General features: G+C 37.0%; 1 protein-coding gene across 1 annotated transcript in view; it reads right to left on the bottom strand.

The window, feature by feature from the left end:
* LOC121382698 (telomere length and silencing protein 1 homolog) overlaps nt 1–18,882 on the bottom strand; it is an 88,606-nt gene that overhangs the window by 49,227 nt on the left and 20,497 nt on the right. The window contains exons 2-3 of the mRNA XM_041512238.1: nt 18,728–18,848; nt 11,143–11,201 (exon numbers count right to left, since the gene is read on the bottom strand). Coding sequence (XP_041368172.1) covers nt 11,143–11,201; nt 18,728–18,848 — 180 coding nt within the window. The remainder of the gene's footprint in view (nt 1–11,142; nt 11,202–18,727; nt 18,849–18,882) is intronic.

Genomic DNA, 18,882 nt, shown 5'->3' on the forward strand with positions numbered 1-18,882 from the left:
GCTGAAGTGGCAAATGTCTTGCAGACTTCAAGCACCAATGGATGTAGTGATTGACCTGCTGAATATCTTGATAATTGTACTGATCAAGAAACAAACAATTAAACAGTCCACAGTACTCTTCACAGAATCCCAAAACAGTGCCAACAGTTGACCGGTCCAGTGTAATGCTTGTAACTTTGAACAGATGACAGCAAGTGAAAACCCATGATGAATTCCCGCAACTGGCTGCATGTCGAAGACCATGTAGAGAGATTTACTCTTGAAGCATACTCGGTAGGATATTCTTCAATATCTCACAGTAGTCCCGTGGGCCACAGATACCATATCGCCCATAGGCACAGTTGCAGCAGGCGCTGTGACGGAAGCTGTAGGTGATTGCAGGCCTTTCCCCAGGATTTTTTAAGGAGCTTACATTTATAGCATCAGCATAACACAAATCAAGCCAAAATCAGTGGAGTAGTGGGTTGAAAACAATTAAGTGTTTGCCTTCAATCCAGCTAATCATGTTTCATTTTATTTTTAAATTAAAATTATTTATTTTATATTTCTTTAATTATTTTTATTTAATTTATATTATTTTATTATTATTATTATTATTTTATGTTTATTATGTCAGCATTCTGTTAAAATCTTCAGTGTTCTCGTTGGGTGAAATTTAAAGGTTGGCGGCTGAGAGACTCCGACAACCCCCCTCCCTCAATCCTCCCTCATCCTTCCAAGTAAATCAGAAAAAAAATCCACTAAAGACATTTGAAAGCTTGGTTACCGTATATCTTTTTTGCGTGTTAGTTGACTATGGTTGACTACCCCTTATTCAGCCCCTCAGTATCTGGTACAAAAAAAAGATTGGTACGATGTATTTTATGTAACTGAATCGGCGATAATGTTAGTCTGCATGTCATTCACAGGCATTCATTTTGGTGAATCGATTAGTTTTAATATTATATTTTAATAAAAATTTCAAGTTATCTCAAATATCTGGGGTTTTTTTTTTTTAATAGGATCCCCATATGTAGAATAACACTGCTCTGACCTTTTTATTTTCTATTTTGTTCAATCAAATCGATCGCTGTGATATCGCCGGCTGATAAAAGTAGTTTCGTTTTTATAAAGGCGGTGTGAATATTATTTGGCAGTTGTAATGCTAAAAACAACTTCCCTGGAGGTGTGCGTGTGTGGGGGAAGGTGGGTTATACGCGGTCATATCCCTAAAGTAAAAAAGTGTCTAATCTTTTAAGAATTACTGAATAAACAAATGACAGGAAGTAAAAATAATTAGTTACAAATTAACTGGTATAAAAAAGATTGGTATTGAATATAATAACCCAGTTTTTATCAAAGTTTTGTATTCGCTGAGGTCCATTTCCTTTGATGTCGAATGGGCGGACGTACACAGATCGATGTTTTCAGTGTGTGTGTTTTGGGAAGGGGTGTCAGGATAGAAACAATTGATTGCCAACTTAACTGTACTTTTAAAAAGTGCTTCACCTATTGTTTATTCAGTTAAATGGTACAGTTGATTATGTCAATGGGCATCTTCTTTGATTGGTCTTGAAGCTTGATTGCTCGACACGGGAATCCCGTTACGCGTAAAGCCTTCCTGGCAGATTAGCGGTCACAGTAGATGTGGTAAAATTATCAAACACCAATTGTGAGCAAACAACTGGTCCATTGTTAGGTATTTAGGAAATGTTTTACCTATCATAGTGATTAGGTGTGCTTGATATACTGGTACACAAGTTGTTTGCAAAAGGTAATCGACTGCCATGCTCGTACTTGTGGTAATTGATAATCAAGGTATAGGGGCAATTGATTTAACCTTTAGACTACTGGATTAATTTTTAACAAAAACCACGCCGAGTGGGTACAAGTTTATAATTTTTACTCACATATATTCACTTAAATGTTTCATAAATACATGAAATAAAGTTCATATATGAATCGGTAAGTATTATTTTCGTGTCTTTTTTTGTAATTTTTATTATTTTAGATCGGAGGCAAAAAATTGAAAAAGTTGCGTTTACTTATGGGCATTTGTGGCCAGCTGTCCAGTGTTTATGTCCATTATTCCCGATAACAGTGGTTTTCTGACCAGAATTTTTTTTAAAACCCGAACTACGATTCATATTGCAATATTTGGTAATTTTCGTTGTTGGTAAAACGATCAAATTTATTATCAAATTAGCTGTTACAATCAGCTATCGATCCCTGAAAATTACTGCGACGTGCCGCCATTGTTGTCAAGCGAAAATACTTGCCGAAAACCACTTTTTGAACTCAAAATTTCAAGGTATTTTCAATTGAAAAAATCAAAACAAAAACCACCATTTTGAAAAAAAATCTTTTTTCTTTAATTATATTTCCGTTTCCGGTGAGTGTCGTGTGCAAAACAGCGGGAAATATGAATTGGGGAATGCACTGTATACAGTGTACAGTATATCGATTGATGTGACATCGGGCGAGATATCTCGCCTGCAGTAGTCAGAAGGTTAAGGAGCTTCCACGCCGCCAAAGCGCTTACTTTACGGACCAAGGCGTGTCGGGCCGCTATGCCGAACGGCCCTGGGGAAACCCCTGGATTGCTGGTCTGCGGAGGTAATCGTAGCAGCTGGTCTGGATCTCGGACACGGAACCAGCAATGGAAGGTTTTATGGCAGAAGCTGGAGCCATCACAGACTTGGCCTTCTTAGCCCGCTGGGCTAGGACATGGAGATATGCATTGAACTCTGTTGGTCCCAAAGGCAGGCAATGAATACATCTCAAATTTATGTCGCATGGCGATCGACAACCCGGACAGAGTTCATGGAGTCGGCATCTGCCATGATTTTCTTGCATTTAACACAATACTGCACAACACGAAAAGTACTAACATCTGACATTGTTAACTAATCTGTAATGATAAAGAAAATAACACGAGTCTGTACACTGGGCACTGTTGACTGGCAAGCATGACAATTAATAAATTTGGAAACAACTCTTTAAATAAAATGATTAAAACCAAAATAATTGTACAACAATAATGTACAACATATAGAAATGTATTCCACACATAAATGTCTCAAACAAACCAAGTGAAAACGACAGATGGCTCATATTAAGACAGAGCAAAAAGACAGACATCCGAACCACAAGAATTAAGGAAAAAGAAGGAAGTTACAGTCCCGTGACCAGAGCAGGTTGGGGTGTGCAGTAAAGAAATTTAGGCCTTCCCATTGGCTGTTAGGATGTTTGAGCCAGACTACTATCCTTAGGGGAATATGCTCTAGTTTGAGGACATGTGATGTTGAAAAGAAAACAAAAATTATCACTTGGTTATCGTGGGCAGTCATTTGTGCTTGAACGGACCAATAGGCCTAATAGTATGCATTTGTTTCTTTGGATTTTTTTTGGAGGAATAAATACTATAACCCCATTTTGTTCTGTTAATGTACATTGAAATATATTTAATTAAATAGTTTATTATAATATCAAGTCATTTATGTTGTTTTACAAGTCAGGTTGATCAAAGCAAAACGCCTTGTAGTAAATCACTACATTTGTTTACACTATGCTGCCATGCATAAAGGATCTAACAGGGGCCGACGTCACTTCCTGCCAAGCTAGAGTACCGGAAGCGATGAGAAAGAAACAAAATGGCTTGCCCCAGTTAGCAGAAATAATCATGGTTTTTTTATTAATTCTAAAAGTATGCATTTTAAATTTGTTTAAACTGTCATTATATTTTGGTGGTCCAGGTATGCATCTTTCCAACACATAAAGCTCATATTTGACTTTTCCTCCCCTTTAACAATAATATTAGCTTTTAATGTAATGCAATGATGTTTTGGCTGTAATAAAATAAACCTATTTTCGGGGGTTGTTTTCCATCATAAAAAGTAAGAGGGACATTTGGACGCCGGTCCCCCTACTCCAAAAAGTGGGGCGGACATGTCCCCCCCCCCCCCATCCCCCAACAAGTGACGCACATCCTGGTTTAATGGACAACTTCTAAAACATATCAGTAAAAATCAGAACACCTTTGACTATTTAGTTTACAGTTATATATTTTTATCCAGAACACTGGGACCATTCTATATATGATTAGAGACTGCACAGGAATACTGGTAGTGCCACACACTGCTACCAGTTCAGGGGCGGGATGCAGCCCAGTGGTAAAGTGCTTGTTCGATGCGCGGTTGGTTTAGGATCGATCCCCGTCGTTGGCCCCATTTGGCTATTTCTCGTTCCAGCCAGTGCTCCACAACTAATGTAACAAAGGCTGTGGTATGTACTATCTTGTCTGTGGGATGGTGCATATAAAAGTTACCTTGCTGCTAATCGAAAAAGAGTAGCCCATGAAGTGGCGACAGCAGGTTTACTCTCTATATATCTGTGTGGTCCTTAACCATACACCTGACGCCATATAACCATAATTAAATGTGTTGAGTGCGTCGTTAAATAAAAGATTTCCTTCCTGCTACCAGTTCATTGCAGAGTTTCTTTGGTTGAAAACCACATGTTCATTGGCAATAATTATAATATTTATCTGTAGTACTACATGAAAATCAGCAGTTGTAACTGGTACAAAATACATGTACACTGAAATAACTGTATACAAAACACAAAACTCATTTTAATTGCTAATTGTATTTTATTCAGCGGCAAAGTTAGAAATTAAGGAGACCACCATTAGTTAGTGAAAAATAGTGGTGTTATCATTGTGCCAAGTGTCTATTTTTATGCTATAACTGTTGTTAATCCATTGCAAGTTTGAGAATCCTAGGTCCAACCCTTCTCAAGTTATTGATCAAAACCCATTTAACTGCCCAAGGTCACTGTGACTTTGACCTAGCGACCTTGAAATCGATAGGGTTCCTCTACCGGTCATGACCAACCTTCATATCAAATGTGAGGATCCTAGGCCCAACTGCAATGATTATAAAATATTTATGCATGAAAACATGTTTGGTCATTCATTTTCTAAAAACATGTAGGGTATGGGTAAAAAATAGGGTCGGGTAGGTATGGTTAGCGGAAACAAAAAATCATTCCAGACGCCAATATGTCCTGTTTCCAACTAGTTTGTGTAACGAAAGATCATTAAACAAGTGTTTATCAAGACAGAAAAAAATCGCACCATATCCAGTACTACTACTACCAGTGTTGCCGCTGTTGCTGTTACCGCTGTTGCTACCGTTGTTGTTGCCACTACTGCTACTTTAACTGCTGCTGTTACTGATCACGTGTTCGTAACTGCTGCAGTTGGTACTGCTGCTGCTACTACTTTTGTTGTATCTGGTACTTCCATCGCTACTTAGACTACTGCTGCTGCTGAGCACTGCTGTTACTACTACTACTAAAGGGCCAGTTGAAGAAAAATCTTACTGGCCCTTCTCAAATTCAACTAGCCCTCCAATTATCACATAGAACTTTAACTGAAGAGCCAAAATCAAAACTAGACTTTCTTTAAAAATAATAACCATGTGCTCACCATATAGTCCATTTGCGTGAAAAGAAAACAGATCAATTGGCATTTAACTTCATAATGAATAAAGTTAAAATTCATTTAAAACCATGTCATTAAATTTCAAACCCATAGCAACTCAAATAACAAAAACAATTGAAACAGAAATTCACTATAAATAAAAATATTACTTTACAAAATTATACATATTAAATTTCATTTTTAATACCGGTGGTGAAAACAAAATGCTAGAACACCCAAGGTACATGTATGTTGCTGGACTTGCGTTGTCTCTGAAGTAAAAGATAATGCAGTACAAAGAGACTAAAGGTGGAACTGCGCATTCTTTATTAAACCAATCTGGGAGTGGCAGCCCTTTTAGGCCAGTCAATTTAAGACGTTTTTTTAAACCTTGGACCCACCTAAGTAACATTGTAAAATAATGAGTGGAACATTGTTTATTTTCAGTTTCTAAATGTATCATTGTGTACCTTTTTGTAGTAGATTTGACCATATTTATAAAACATGCTTAATAACAACCCTTATGGTATTTGGTATTTAAAAAATGGAAACTCATTTGATTTTACATAATTCATGGGGGCTGAATCCAAAAATAAATGTTGCCAACTGATCTTTTGATTATTTATCTTTAAAAATTCAAGATGGCCAACAAATATATACAAAAACAAAAACATCTAATATCCAGGATTTTATATGGGGTATATTTATAATATTATAGGCTATTTTTATGTCTTTTGTATCAGATAATTAATATTTGATACATCTGTGGTGTTTAAATTAACCAGATTACAATAATTCCAAGATGGCCCCCATGTGAGTATTAAATCCCAAAATGTAATATCTGCTTTTAATTGGGGTGCATTTATTATTAGTGATCATTCCTAATTGGGTTGCTACACAATATCAAGATTGTTTGGGATTGGAAAAGGGCTTGGGCTGAAACTTTTGAAGGGCAATGCAATGCTTCTTGAACAAGCCATCTTGGAATTATTGTAATCTGGTTAATTTAAACATCACAGATGTATCAAATATTAATTATCTAATACAAAAGACATAAAGATAGCCTATAATATTATAAATGTACCTCATATAAAATCCTGGATATTAGATGTTTTTGTTTTTGTATATATTTGCTGGCCATCTTGAATTTTTAAAGATAAATAAATCAAAAGATCAGTTGGCAACATTTATTTTTGGATTCAGCACCCATGAATTATGTAAAATCAAATGAGTTTCCATTTTTTAAATACCAAATACCATAAGGGTTGTTATTAAGCATGTTTTATAAATATGGTCAAATCTACTACAAAAAGGTACACAATGATACATTTAGAAACTGAAAATAAAGTGTTCCACTCATTATTTTTGAGTAGAATTTTACTATGTTACTTAGGTGGGTCCAAGGTTTAAAAAAACGTCACTTTAAAAATCTTACAATTTGTGGTGGGTCAAGTCATAGATTGACTGGCCTATTTTTGTATCAATGCAAGGTGGATGGAATAAACTTTGTGGCGATGCAAGAGGGGTGAAATTCCCAGTAAATGATTTCGTGGGGTGGCTGTTCTCCTACAGATGAGGCACGAGATTGAGATCCAAGGAATCATCCACTATTTTGCCACTATTCGACTCTGCTTTGCACTGAGATATGGCCTTGATCATGTATTACGGTTTTGTCATTCAGATTACCTTGGATTTTCCATCAAATGTCTAAAAAACTGTATCAGAAAAAATTAGTTAACGTATATGCAGTTTGATGGTAATTTGTATAGAATTTTTGTTTTAATTTACACTGAACTTTTCCCCAATAAAATGTTATTTGAGATGGTATGGGTTTAAGACTTAACAAATTAATATGTTTTTATATGAATTTTATCTTTATTTATTATTTAGGCACTGTCAAAATATAGAACATGTTCTATGTCTTCTGCTTCCTGTTCTGTAGTGTGTTTTGTCACATTCGATTCAGTGTAAGTGTGTTTCTTTTTTAACTAGTACCATATTCACCAAACCCTAAAATCGATGGTCGCCAAAAGGACTACCTTTGTAAAATTCTTAGTCACCCTTAGCCAGGAAAGGTGGCCATGGGCCACTTGGCGAATGCTAATTTTCACCCTGTAGTAGCTGTAGTAGTGGCAGCAGCACCAGTAACAGCAGTAGTAGTAGCAGGAGGAGGAGGAGGAGAGAGAGCAGCAGCAGCAGCAGCAGCAGCAGCAGCAACAGCAGCAGTCAATAATTACAAAAACGTCTCGAATGTCCAACCATTCTATTTGTTTTAGTCATATATCCTGTTTCGGACATTCAGTCATCAGTTTGCTTTCTTTCAATATCATCACTAACATTAAATGAAATATGATTATAATTCAAACAGAATATATATATATTAAACAAAGTGAACTTTATGCGGGATCAAGGCACATGTCTGCCGCATATAGCTAACGTGCGCTTTATGCGGCGCACACTGCTGCATATAGCTCATCGTGTGCTTTATGCATTGAAAATCACCGCATAATGCTCACAGTTGTGCTATATGCAGCATTACAATGCTTGAGCACGAGTCAAATGGTTGATTGATTGATTGAATTAAAATGTTATAATGTCATATAGCTTAAATTCCCCAATGATACAGCATCATTTTATCATTTAAATTAATTTCAGGCCTGTATTTTTACTCTTTTATGTGCCCCCCCACACACACACACACTTTTTGGCACCTTCCTATGCCCTTGTGTACTGTATATTTTAGTTGGTAGAGTGCTCGCCTGACGTGCACAGATCATAGGATTGAACCTCATCAGGGAACCCATTAACTGTTTCACATCCCAATCAGTACCTGACAACTGGTACATGTATATAAACGGCAGTGGTCTCTGTGAGGATCAAACTATCCCAATCATGTTCATTGTGATAAAGGCATTCAATACAAGGGTCAAGTTGATTCATTCAAATGTGTAGTGGTGTTCATCAAACCATCTTATTCATACTTATTGTAATAATGACATTTTGAAGGCAATTTATAGTACTGTTATATACCTTTTGTGACACTCAATAGCTGATGTGTATTTTTGTGCTGGGGTGTCGTTAAACATTCACTTATTCATTATTGTAATTAAACAAATCAAATTGCACCAGAGAATGTCATAAAGTGAGCTAGTTCACATTTAATTATGTTCAGTGGTTGCAAAACAAGGTGTCGTTCGACGTCTATTTTTGGGACAGTTGCAGTCTGAATGTGTGGAATGCCTTTGTTTTAAAAAAAAATTTTTTATTAAATTTATTCATGAGCACACTAGACCCAGTGATTTTCCGCGATTGCGGAAAACGGACGGAATTCTAGGAATTCCCATTGTGAAACAGAATTTACATTTGGAAACGGAATTACGACTTTCCGCGCAGTTAAAAAAAATTCAATACTATATTACTATTGCCACACGCAGTAAAACTGACGATTGACCCGTGTGCAGTACTATTGGCAAATGCTAGACTGAATTATGCACTTCACGGTAAACCAAATGATCACATTGGGAACCAATCAAATACTTTGCGAAGGTTAGCAAAACGTTTGCTGGCTGAACTTGGGGCTGGTTTACTGATTAGTCTGTTGCGCCTGTGCAGATGGGACAAGGTTTTTTTCCAGCAGTAAGTTTAGCCAGCGGTTTGTCGCTTACAGGTGTTTTTTCCAGGAGTAAGTTTAGCCAGCAGTTTGTCGCTTACGCTTGTCAAAATGGCAGCCGCACAAAATTACATGCTTTTTGCCCTATGTGATATCAGCGAAGTCGATATAGGTGACATGGTTATCATCTAGTATGTGGAATCTGTGTGCAAGATTCTGTCTGGACAAAATGTGGGTAAAATCTAACGGAAAATAAAGGTAGGAGAGCAATTTATCGTAGTTGTTAACAATTTGGTTTTGACTTTAGTAAGATAAGACAACTTGTAGACTTAGTCACCCAGTCAGATTTCTTGGTTTTTTAAACTGTCTGAACCTGAAGCAACTAAGTGGTCAGAGTGAGACAGTTTCTTTCTAACACACCTCTGACACGACTTGTCACTGTTTTGTCTAGAAACAGAGAAATAGAATACATCATGTGATGTAACATAGTTTGAACCAACAGCTTTTGCAAGACATGTACATTAAAGATCTGAAATGTTTTTTAACCCGTGAGTCATACTTATTCTATTCTTGGGCCAACAATTTCACCAACTATATGCATTACAAGTGGACTACATTGCACAGTTCTGTGGTAACAGACTCCGGTTCCATGAAAACAAGTTATGGGAACCCATTTCTTATACCATAATGCAATGGATTGTCAAAATGCTATGCAGGTTGGGTAATATGTTTGCACCATCACCGAGATACACCGAGTGCTGAACACAAGATACATCTATCTGTTTGCATTACAGTCAGTTCTGGCCTGAAAGAGTTGAGTCCGCCCAAGCTACCGATTATCCAACGCACAAACCCGTGGAAAGAGACACGTTTTCAAACTTAATATTTTCGACACAGTCGCGCCCCTTCCCTCCACATTACATACGCATGCTGCTCTGACTGACACCTACATAAATATAATAGTTTACGTCATTTCCGCCCTTAATGAAAAGACAGGAAATAGTGGAGCTTATTCGATTGTCACCTTCAGTACTCAAGTGCGTGCATGACATCGGCAATAAATTTGTTGACTTCAGTGACAGTAATAAAAGGTTAATTATTTTTATCAAATAATATTTGAATTAAAATCCTATTTTAGGTCCCTAAATTTAACAGCGACACTACAAATAATTAGCGCCAGTTATTTTGGTTCAAATGTGCAATTTACATATGGATCAATTATTTATATACAAATGTATATGCATACGCAGGTACAATGTAGGCTCATACCTATTATTACCTACGTCATCGAAACAGGAATGGACTCGTGTGGGTGTGGATGCATTTGCACGTGTACAATAGGAAGAAGGATGTCGAAAATCACAACTTTTTTTGTATCGTACTAAAGAATGGCCTCTAAAAAAAATGTATTTGGGCAATTTCATAAGTATCACACTTGTAATGGTCACTGCAAACTCTACATCTAACAGATATCAGATCGTTATCGACTACGACTTCAAAATCGCCACTAAATGGCCTTTTTTAAAAAGTTTTCAAAGAAACGGATTCAGACTTTTTCTTCTTTGGAGCAGATGCCATGATGTCAATATTATAATTTTTAGTTGGGTTTGATTTGAGTGCGGTGTCGAACTCTGATTCGTGTTTACTCGAATACTGAGAAGTATGGCGAACACTAAAATCCGAATCGGGTGTCGTGATTGTGTTGAAAACTATCTCCAGTAGTTTTATATGAGAAACATTATTCTTTGTATAATATATATATATATATATATACATGTATACATATAGATAAATATTTTAATTTTTTTAATCGACATAATAATCATGGGAAACGAAATTTCAGTTCCGTGGTTTTGCTGACATGCTACTGGTAACGATCGTTACCGTGAAATCCGATGGCCTGTAGATACATGTAAGTGTGAAAAGTATGCGTCATGTGAAACCCTGTATTGGTAATTCAGTATTATGACTACCTCACTATTAAGACCAATTTTAATAAGTCGCAATAGCGAAGTTTCACTGTATATTTTTTATTAATGGGTAAAACTGAATGTCAAATAGCACTTACATTTTTTTCATTTGTTTCATGTCAACAAAGCCTCCAGTCTTCATCTTAAAAGGGTCTGCCTATAAAGACACAATAATTAACTGTTACTGTGAATGATTAACAACACCTAAGCACAAAAATACAGCGGCTACTGGGTGCTAATCAACATCAATTAAAACAATTTTAGTAACACTATGTAAAGAGTTGTGTAAAGTATAATTTATATCACAAGTATATTAAACTTCTGTGTATATCCTATGTAGTTCACCTTTTTTTTGGTAAATGATAACAAAAATTTAATTGAAAAATAAAAGCATAAACATATGCATTCATAACAATAAAAAATAAAATTATTAACACTTCTAGAGTAAACAACACTGGTACCACTCATTCTTTATACTGCTATTACAATATTTCAAAGCAGCTGGTCTCTTTCCTAGCATACAATACTCCAAAATATTGTGTGTATATTTGGTCAATTTTAAAACCCATTGTCTTATAGAATGGTCTGCATGTGTGACTCACTTTGGCTTTGACCGGCCTCGGTGGCGTCGTGGCAGGCCATCGGTCTACAGGCTGGTAGGTACTGGGTTCGGATCCCAGTCGAGGCATGGAATTTTTAATCCAGATACCGACTCCAAACCCTGAGTGAGTGCTCCGCAAGGCTCAATGGGTAGGTGTAAACCACTTGCACCGACCAGTGATCCATAACTGGTTCAACAAAGGCCATGGTTTGTGCTATCCTGCCTGTGGGAAGCGCAAATAAAAGATCCCTTGCTGCCTGTCGTAAAAGAGTAGCCTATGTGGCGACAGCGGGTTTCCTCTAAAAAAATCTGTGTGGTCCTTAACCATGTCTGACGCCATATAACCGTAAATAAAATGTGTAGAGTGCGTCGTTAAATAAAAACACTTCTTTCTTTCTTTCACTTTGGCTTTGCACCAAACAATCCTTTGATATATCACTATGTTGGTTCAGTGAGTTGTGTTTTTACCACCTAATGTTTCTTCAAGGATATCATTATTGTCAGCAGCCATATTACCAAAGTTTGTTTTGTTTAATGACACCACTAGAGCACACTGATATAGCATTATAATGAAGACATTTGGAACAATGTTTATAGGAATAACAACGCCTTGGTTTTCAAACTGTGCCAAAACTTCCAATGCTATACTTGTGTCTGCTACCTCAATATCCTCAAATGAAACACTATGTCCCATGCTGTTTAAAATGGCCAAAGCCTGTTTCGAACCGGTGAGGTGTCTCATGGTCATAGCAGGGTTTCTGCCAGAAAGAAAATTTTGGGTATGGTGCTATGGAATTGAATATTTACAATGTGTATACTGAATGCAACCGCAGTTGACAGGGGGTTTGGGGGGGGGGGGGGGGGGGGGGGGGCTGTCCCAGAAAGAAAATGGGTTAGGTTTAGGGTTAGCAGGGTTTCTGCCAGAGGGTAAAACGTGTATGACACCATACCCATACTTTTTGGCAGATTTAGTTTTTTAAGTCAACCTTTTGACAAAATTAATTACTCTGATCATTACTGTATGATTTTCTTAACACTAACCCTAAACTTAACCCATTTTCTTTCTGTGGGAAGATCCCCATACCCCATGTTGCCTGTGGTTGCATTCAATTCTATAGCGCCATATCCAAAAAATTATTTCTGGCAAAAACACTGGTTAGGGTTAGGAAAATCATACAGTAATAATAAGAGTCATTAATTTTGTAAAAAGGTTAACTTAAAATAATAAAATCTGCAAAAACATTTGGGAATGGTACCATATACCCATTTTACCCTGCGGCAGAAGCCTTGCTTTTGACATTATCTTTCTTCCTCATGAAAGACAATGTACAATATCCTGACATATATATCACTATTGTGTGACATTCATAAGACTCATTCTTACACTTTGTGCTAGCTGAGATCCCCATACTGGCATGGAAATTTAAGTATAAGTGTTTCATTTGACCGTTTATGAAAACAACTTAAGTTTTTACAGGGAGTGTGGTAACCATCTTGGATTCAAACAATGAAAAATGAAAAAAATATGTCTGCATTAGCAAGTGGATGTGTGAATTGAATTCCTGACACCCTAAAACCCCATAGTTGGAATAAGAACTATTGCTTGGGCTCAAAGAGAATGCAAGATTTGCCCACTTCTTTCTTTTGGTGGCCATTTTCGATTTTAGTGATCAAGCAATATTCCAGTTAGCAATACATTGTCATAAATTGATTGCTTAACCCCTAAAAAGACACTGACATCAATATGTTTACTCTAGATGATGTAGGATGAGAAAACAAATATATTGGATTTAAATGGTGGTGCATTGCCGTAATTAACATGGGTAGTTCAAAATGAATCCCATTCCATCTAAGAGTATAAGACCCAGTAATAGACTTCAAAACCACCACCAAAAAAAAAGTGTGGGTACCAAATTGCAAGTCTGTGTACTTACTTTGTTGCCTGATAATTTGATTCTACACACCCTGGTTAGACTCTCTCAGTTCAAATCGCTGTAGCTAATTAGTCATACCACAATTTGGAAGTACTATAGTACCGGTGTCCCAGTTTCAAATTCCTCCCATATTCAAGTTACTCCCCGGTAATTTGAACATAGTTTCAGATTACCGGGGGTTGTTTGAACCTAGTTTCAGATTACCGGGGGTTGTTTGAACCTAGGTTCAGATTACCGGGGGTTGTTTGAACCTAGTTTCAGATTATCGGGGGTTGTTTGAACCTAGGTTCAGATTACCCCCGGGGTAGTTTGAACCTAGTTTCAAGCTACCCCCCTTAGTTTCAAACGACCCCCCTATCACTCATCGTGTACAATGTAAGATGTCACATTTTGGTTTGTATTCTCGAAATATTTGCTTAAACATAAATTCTGATATCCACTCTATCTAGGTTTCCATACTTTTTATGCAAAATATGTGTTTGTGTAATATGAATTTTCATATTTTATAGGAATACTTAATATATATATCAACGTTTCGATGTAAAAAATATACCCTATTTGTGAAAATTTACTGGTTGTTGGGTGGGGGTAACCTGAACCGGGGGATAATTTGAACCTATTACACCGGTCCTAAAATATTTCTAGGATCATGCTGAAATTAGACCAACTATCGAACCTTCTGAATACTTGGGGTGCTATGACAACATTTTTGACCTGGTGTCAGCTCCTGGACTATATGTAAAAAAGTTTGTTTTGTTTAACAACACCACTAGAGCACATTGGTGATTAATTAATCATCAGCTATTGGATGTCAAACATTTGGTAATTCTAACATGTAGTCATCAGAGGAAACCTGCTACATTTTTTCCAATGCAGCAAGGGATCTTTTATGTGCACTTTCTCACAGACAGGAAAGCCTTTGACCAGTTGTGGTGCACTGGTTGGAACGAGAAAAAAAAACAATCAGCTAAATGGATCTACCAAGGTGGTTCAATCCTGTGATGCCTGTTTCTCAAGCGAGCATGCACTCAACCGACTGAGCTACAATGTAAATCACACCCCTGGACTATATGTATACTACTCAAAAGAATTTAAGGGTCAGACGATATTTTCGACATTATTTTCTGAATGTCAATTATATTAGCTAGACCATAATGTCACGCATGGTATTGTTCCATTTTGACGAAAGTGGGTCTAAGCAACCCATAAATGAATTAAAATCCACTGCCATTGACACTGTTGACTAGTTCTAATGGCGAAAACATGCTTACATTTGCACGTAAATTAGGGCGAAAGCGAAAGGTCTGCTAAGTGCCCATAACTTGCTTTTTCACAAAGCGCTTCATTTGCACGCTTTGCACGTGTATTCTATGTTCCCAATGCTGAATTTCCATATAATTGGAGCTTGCGTTCGTGTACGGTGCAAACTCCAAATTCGACAATGGTACGACTTCAACTGACTATCAAAGATCGAGGAAGGGCTATTGCTTGGCTTCAGGATGGCAATACGCAAAGAAATGTTGCTCTGAGACTTGGTTTCAGTCAGAGTGTTGTTGGCCGACTGTGGCAACGGTACCAAGCAATGAATTCTGTTCGAAATCGTCCACGTTCGGGAAGACACCGAAGCACTACAAATAGAGAGGACTGCTACATCACCAATATGGCTCTACGTCAACGCACAACCACTGCATGCCGATTACATGACAACCTGCGGACTGCGACTGGAACTCGAGTGTCTAATCAAACCATACGCAATCGTCTGAGAGCCAATAATCTACGCTGCCGTCGCCAGGCTGTTCGACCACCACTCCTACCACGTCACAGAACGGCCAGATGTCACTGGTGCATGCTTCATCTGCAATGGCAACGTGTTCAGTGGGGTCGAGTGATGTTCACTGATGAGTCCAGGTTTAGTCTCCAGTTCAACGACGGTCGGGTTCGTGTCTACAGACGTCCTGGGGAGCACTTTGCTGACGTTAACGTTTGACAACGTCACCGGTTCGGTGGTGGCAGCGTCATGGTGTGAGGCGGCATCTCTATCCACCACAGGACCCCCCTCTATGTGGTGGATGGCAATCTGAATGGAATCCGCTATCTGAATGAGATTATCCGGCCGTTGGTTCTCCCAGGCCTTCAGCAGATTGGCGGCGGGGCAGTTCTGCAGGATGACAATGCCAGACCCCACCGCGCCAGGGTGGTAATGGACTTTCTCAGACAACAAGGTATCGCCAGGATGGATTGGCCAGCATATTCGCCTGACTTGGCCCCAATAGAGAACGCCTGGGACGAATTAGGCAGGAGAGTTCGGGATAACCATGCCCCTCCGGCCAACCTTCATGATCTGGGTCAACTTCTTATGGCAGAGTGGCAGGCCATTCCCCAAGAGTTCTTCAGACGTCTGATCAACAGCATTAGGCAATGATGTGTCGAGTGTATTCGCGCCAGGGGTGGATTCACACACTATTAAACGAATGTTCGAATGTGTAAAATCCATGTTTGACAACCTTCAACTTTGACAGCGTGTCATGTGACTTTCTTGTATACAGTGACGTTTATTTGTGTGTTTTTTGGTAAATATGGAACAATAAATAAAAAATTTGGTGTAGTTTACATCATCAATCTAATACACTCTGAAACTTATTTGGTTATAAATTTTTGACCCTTAAATTCTTTTGAGTAGTATAGTATATTAATCTTTAATCCATATATCCTGTGACATCACACTATTGTTCAAGGTGTAGATTATTTGTCAAGAATCAACAACTGTGAAACAATGCAATTGGAACTTTTTATGAGTTCAGGTAAAGGGATTCAAACCCACTACCAACAGAACTTGTACATTGTAAACAAATACAGTGTTTTAGCCCACGAGACCAAGCATCTGCATCATCAAATGAACATGTCATTTAAGCCTTATAAACCTGATAAGTCAAAGTAATGTATTCTGGCGGAACAACAGAGATTGTCAGAAACTAAATCGGAAATCAGAGGTTACACGTTTAGCTTAATGCCAGTTATTCACTGCTAAGGTTTTCTTGACTAAATCATTCAGGTTAGTTCTGAAAGGATCCTACCATTTTGGGTTATTAGGTTTATAAATATTCTTTGCAATTTTAACCAATGTTTTCATTAAAAGAGATTAAATAGAAGTTAATTTAGCAGTAACGTAATTTTTTTAAATGAATAACGGATTAAGTTGGAGAATGCACTCCTGAGATTGGACTCCTGAGATTGGAATCAGGAGGTGTGGAACAGAGACTGGTGTTGTGTGAATCTGAGATGATGTGGATTCCACGATAAAGAACTGTTTATTTAAAATCCCATTGTAAATTATCTCTGAACTTTTTAATAATGTGACATCAGACTTTTGAACTTTGAACATTCAAATGTGTTTGTTTATTTTTTATTTTTTATCCATGGGGTTGGTTTGATGGATGAGTGGAGTAATTGGTGACTGTGGGCTTTTTATGTAAATTTTATTGTTATCAATTACTGACCGTCATTGAGGGCAATATCATGAAGAAAATTTCTTCGGTCCATAAAGCATGATATTGCCTGAAATGTGGTCAATGATTGTTTTATTACATAATGTCATCCATAAGACTTATACATTGCTGCTTTGTTTATCAGAATCGAAATATGCCAATGCTTATATTTTCCTGCAATGCTTTAAAACATGGGATTTAGTGACGTCATGTAATCCTATGACATTGTATGACATGCAGAGGAATGCGGAAATAAACAGTTGAGACATTACAAAGACAAATAATGTAGACATTATAACCAGCAAGAGTGTCAAAATCATATCAATAGCAAAATAAAACACAAAACGTGATAAATCTGAACAGTTACTGATTACCTCTAAACGCATTTTTTTATTTGTAACATAAAATCCTGAGAGTGCCGATTCCAACTGCATTTTGATGTATCATGTACGTTTCTAAATCTGCGAGATATTCCATACACAATTTGATGATTACTGACCTTGTTTTTGTCGTATTTGCGCAATTAAACTCAGTATGACTAAAGATGTTATATTTTTGTTGAAGGACAACAAAGTATTTTGTTACAAGTTTGTGCTTGCTTACATTAGAATTATCAGTTGACGTTGCATTACGTTACCTACTCATTAACTGGATAGAATTTTGTCTCATCTTTATTTTCACTGGTCAGAGCAATATCACTTTTGATGAACCAGTGGGATCGTCTCAGGGCAATATCACTATTTACAGAAGGTTACGTGACTGGTTTTTGACCAATAAGAATACAGATATATTTTCATTATGTAATAATATTAAATATATAATTTTGTATTTTTGTTAAGTTATTTTTTCCATTATTTTTAGTACATGACACTGTTATTTACTGTTATTTCTTTGATGTTCATCTGGGTATGAACAAAACAAATCATCCACAAACTTATGTGAGAACGGTTTCGCCGATTCACACAGTTTGCAGATGATTTTTTTTTCATAGCCTGATAAATGTAAAAGAAATAACAGAAAATCCTTAAATTCACCTGTCAGTAGTATCTTTGTGCTTAAAAAATTAAATGGTGACTACGATGAGCAGTGAACATTAATTTTCACTTATAAAAAACACAGTTTTATAATAGCATTACTTATTGTGACCAGTTCATTTGTCAGTAACCCCAGTGAAAGTATATTATAACTTTGAGAAGGGAGGCATTCTTCTCTGGGTCCTTTGATTGTTGCCTTTGAAAGACACACTTCGAATCGCGTAATAAAGCTAACAGTCTATGACGTCACTCCACAATTGGCATATAGTTTAGTTTGGATTTAAGCTGAAGGCAAATCATCTCAATCATTCCAGATGTTTGTTATCAGTATAGTCATGAAAACAAGAGGAGTTTTGTGTCAATCATCATAAATGAGTACAATTAGATTTAAAAAAATAATAATGCCTACATATTCTTATATGTTAAAAAAAAAGAAAAAAAGCTTGAGCAGAACAGTATGTAGTAAATTGTACTTCAATTTCAAAAAAAATTATTAAACTGATTTTCATTTTCCATTGTCAACAAGAATAAAAATTCCAGGACTTTCCAGGCCTGGAAAAGGACTTTAATGTTTTTTCTTTACCCATATGAAGCCTGGAAAGCAACAAAACAATAATGTATGTACTTACATTTTCAATCTGTTCAGCTTTTTCAATCTTTTTGCCAAGAGCAAGACTTGCAGCACTGACTCCCTTTTGACGATTTCGCATTTTCTGAAGATCTTTGATATCATTAATGGCAACCATACCACTAGAAAAGATGACAAATTGTATTTATTGTAAAC

This window comes from Gigantopelta aegis, chromosome 10 (genome assembly GCF_016097555.1).
Source record: "Gigantopelta aegis isolate Gae_Host chromosome 10, Gae_host_genome, whole genome shotgun sequence".
Taxonomy (NCBI): Eukaryota; Metazoa; Mollusca; class Gastropoda; order Neomphalida; family Peltospiridae; genus Gigantopelta; species Gigantopelta aegis.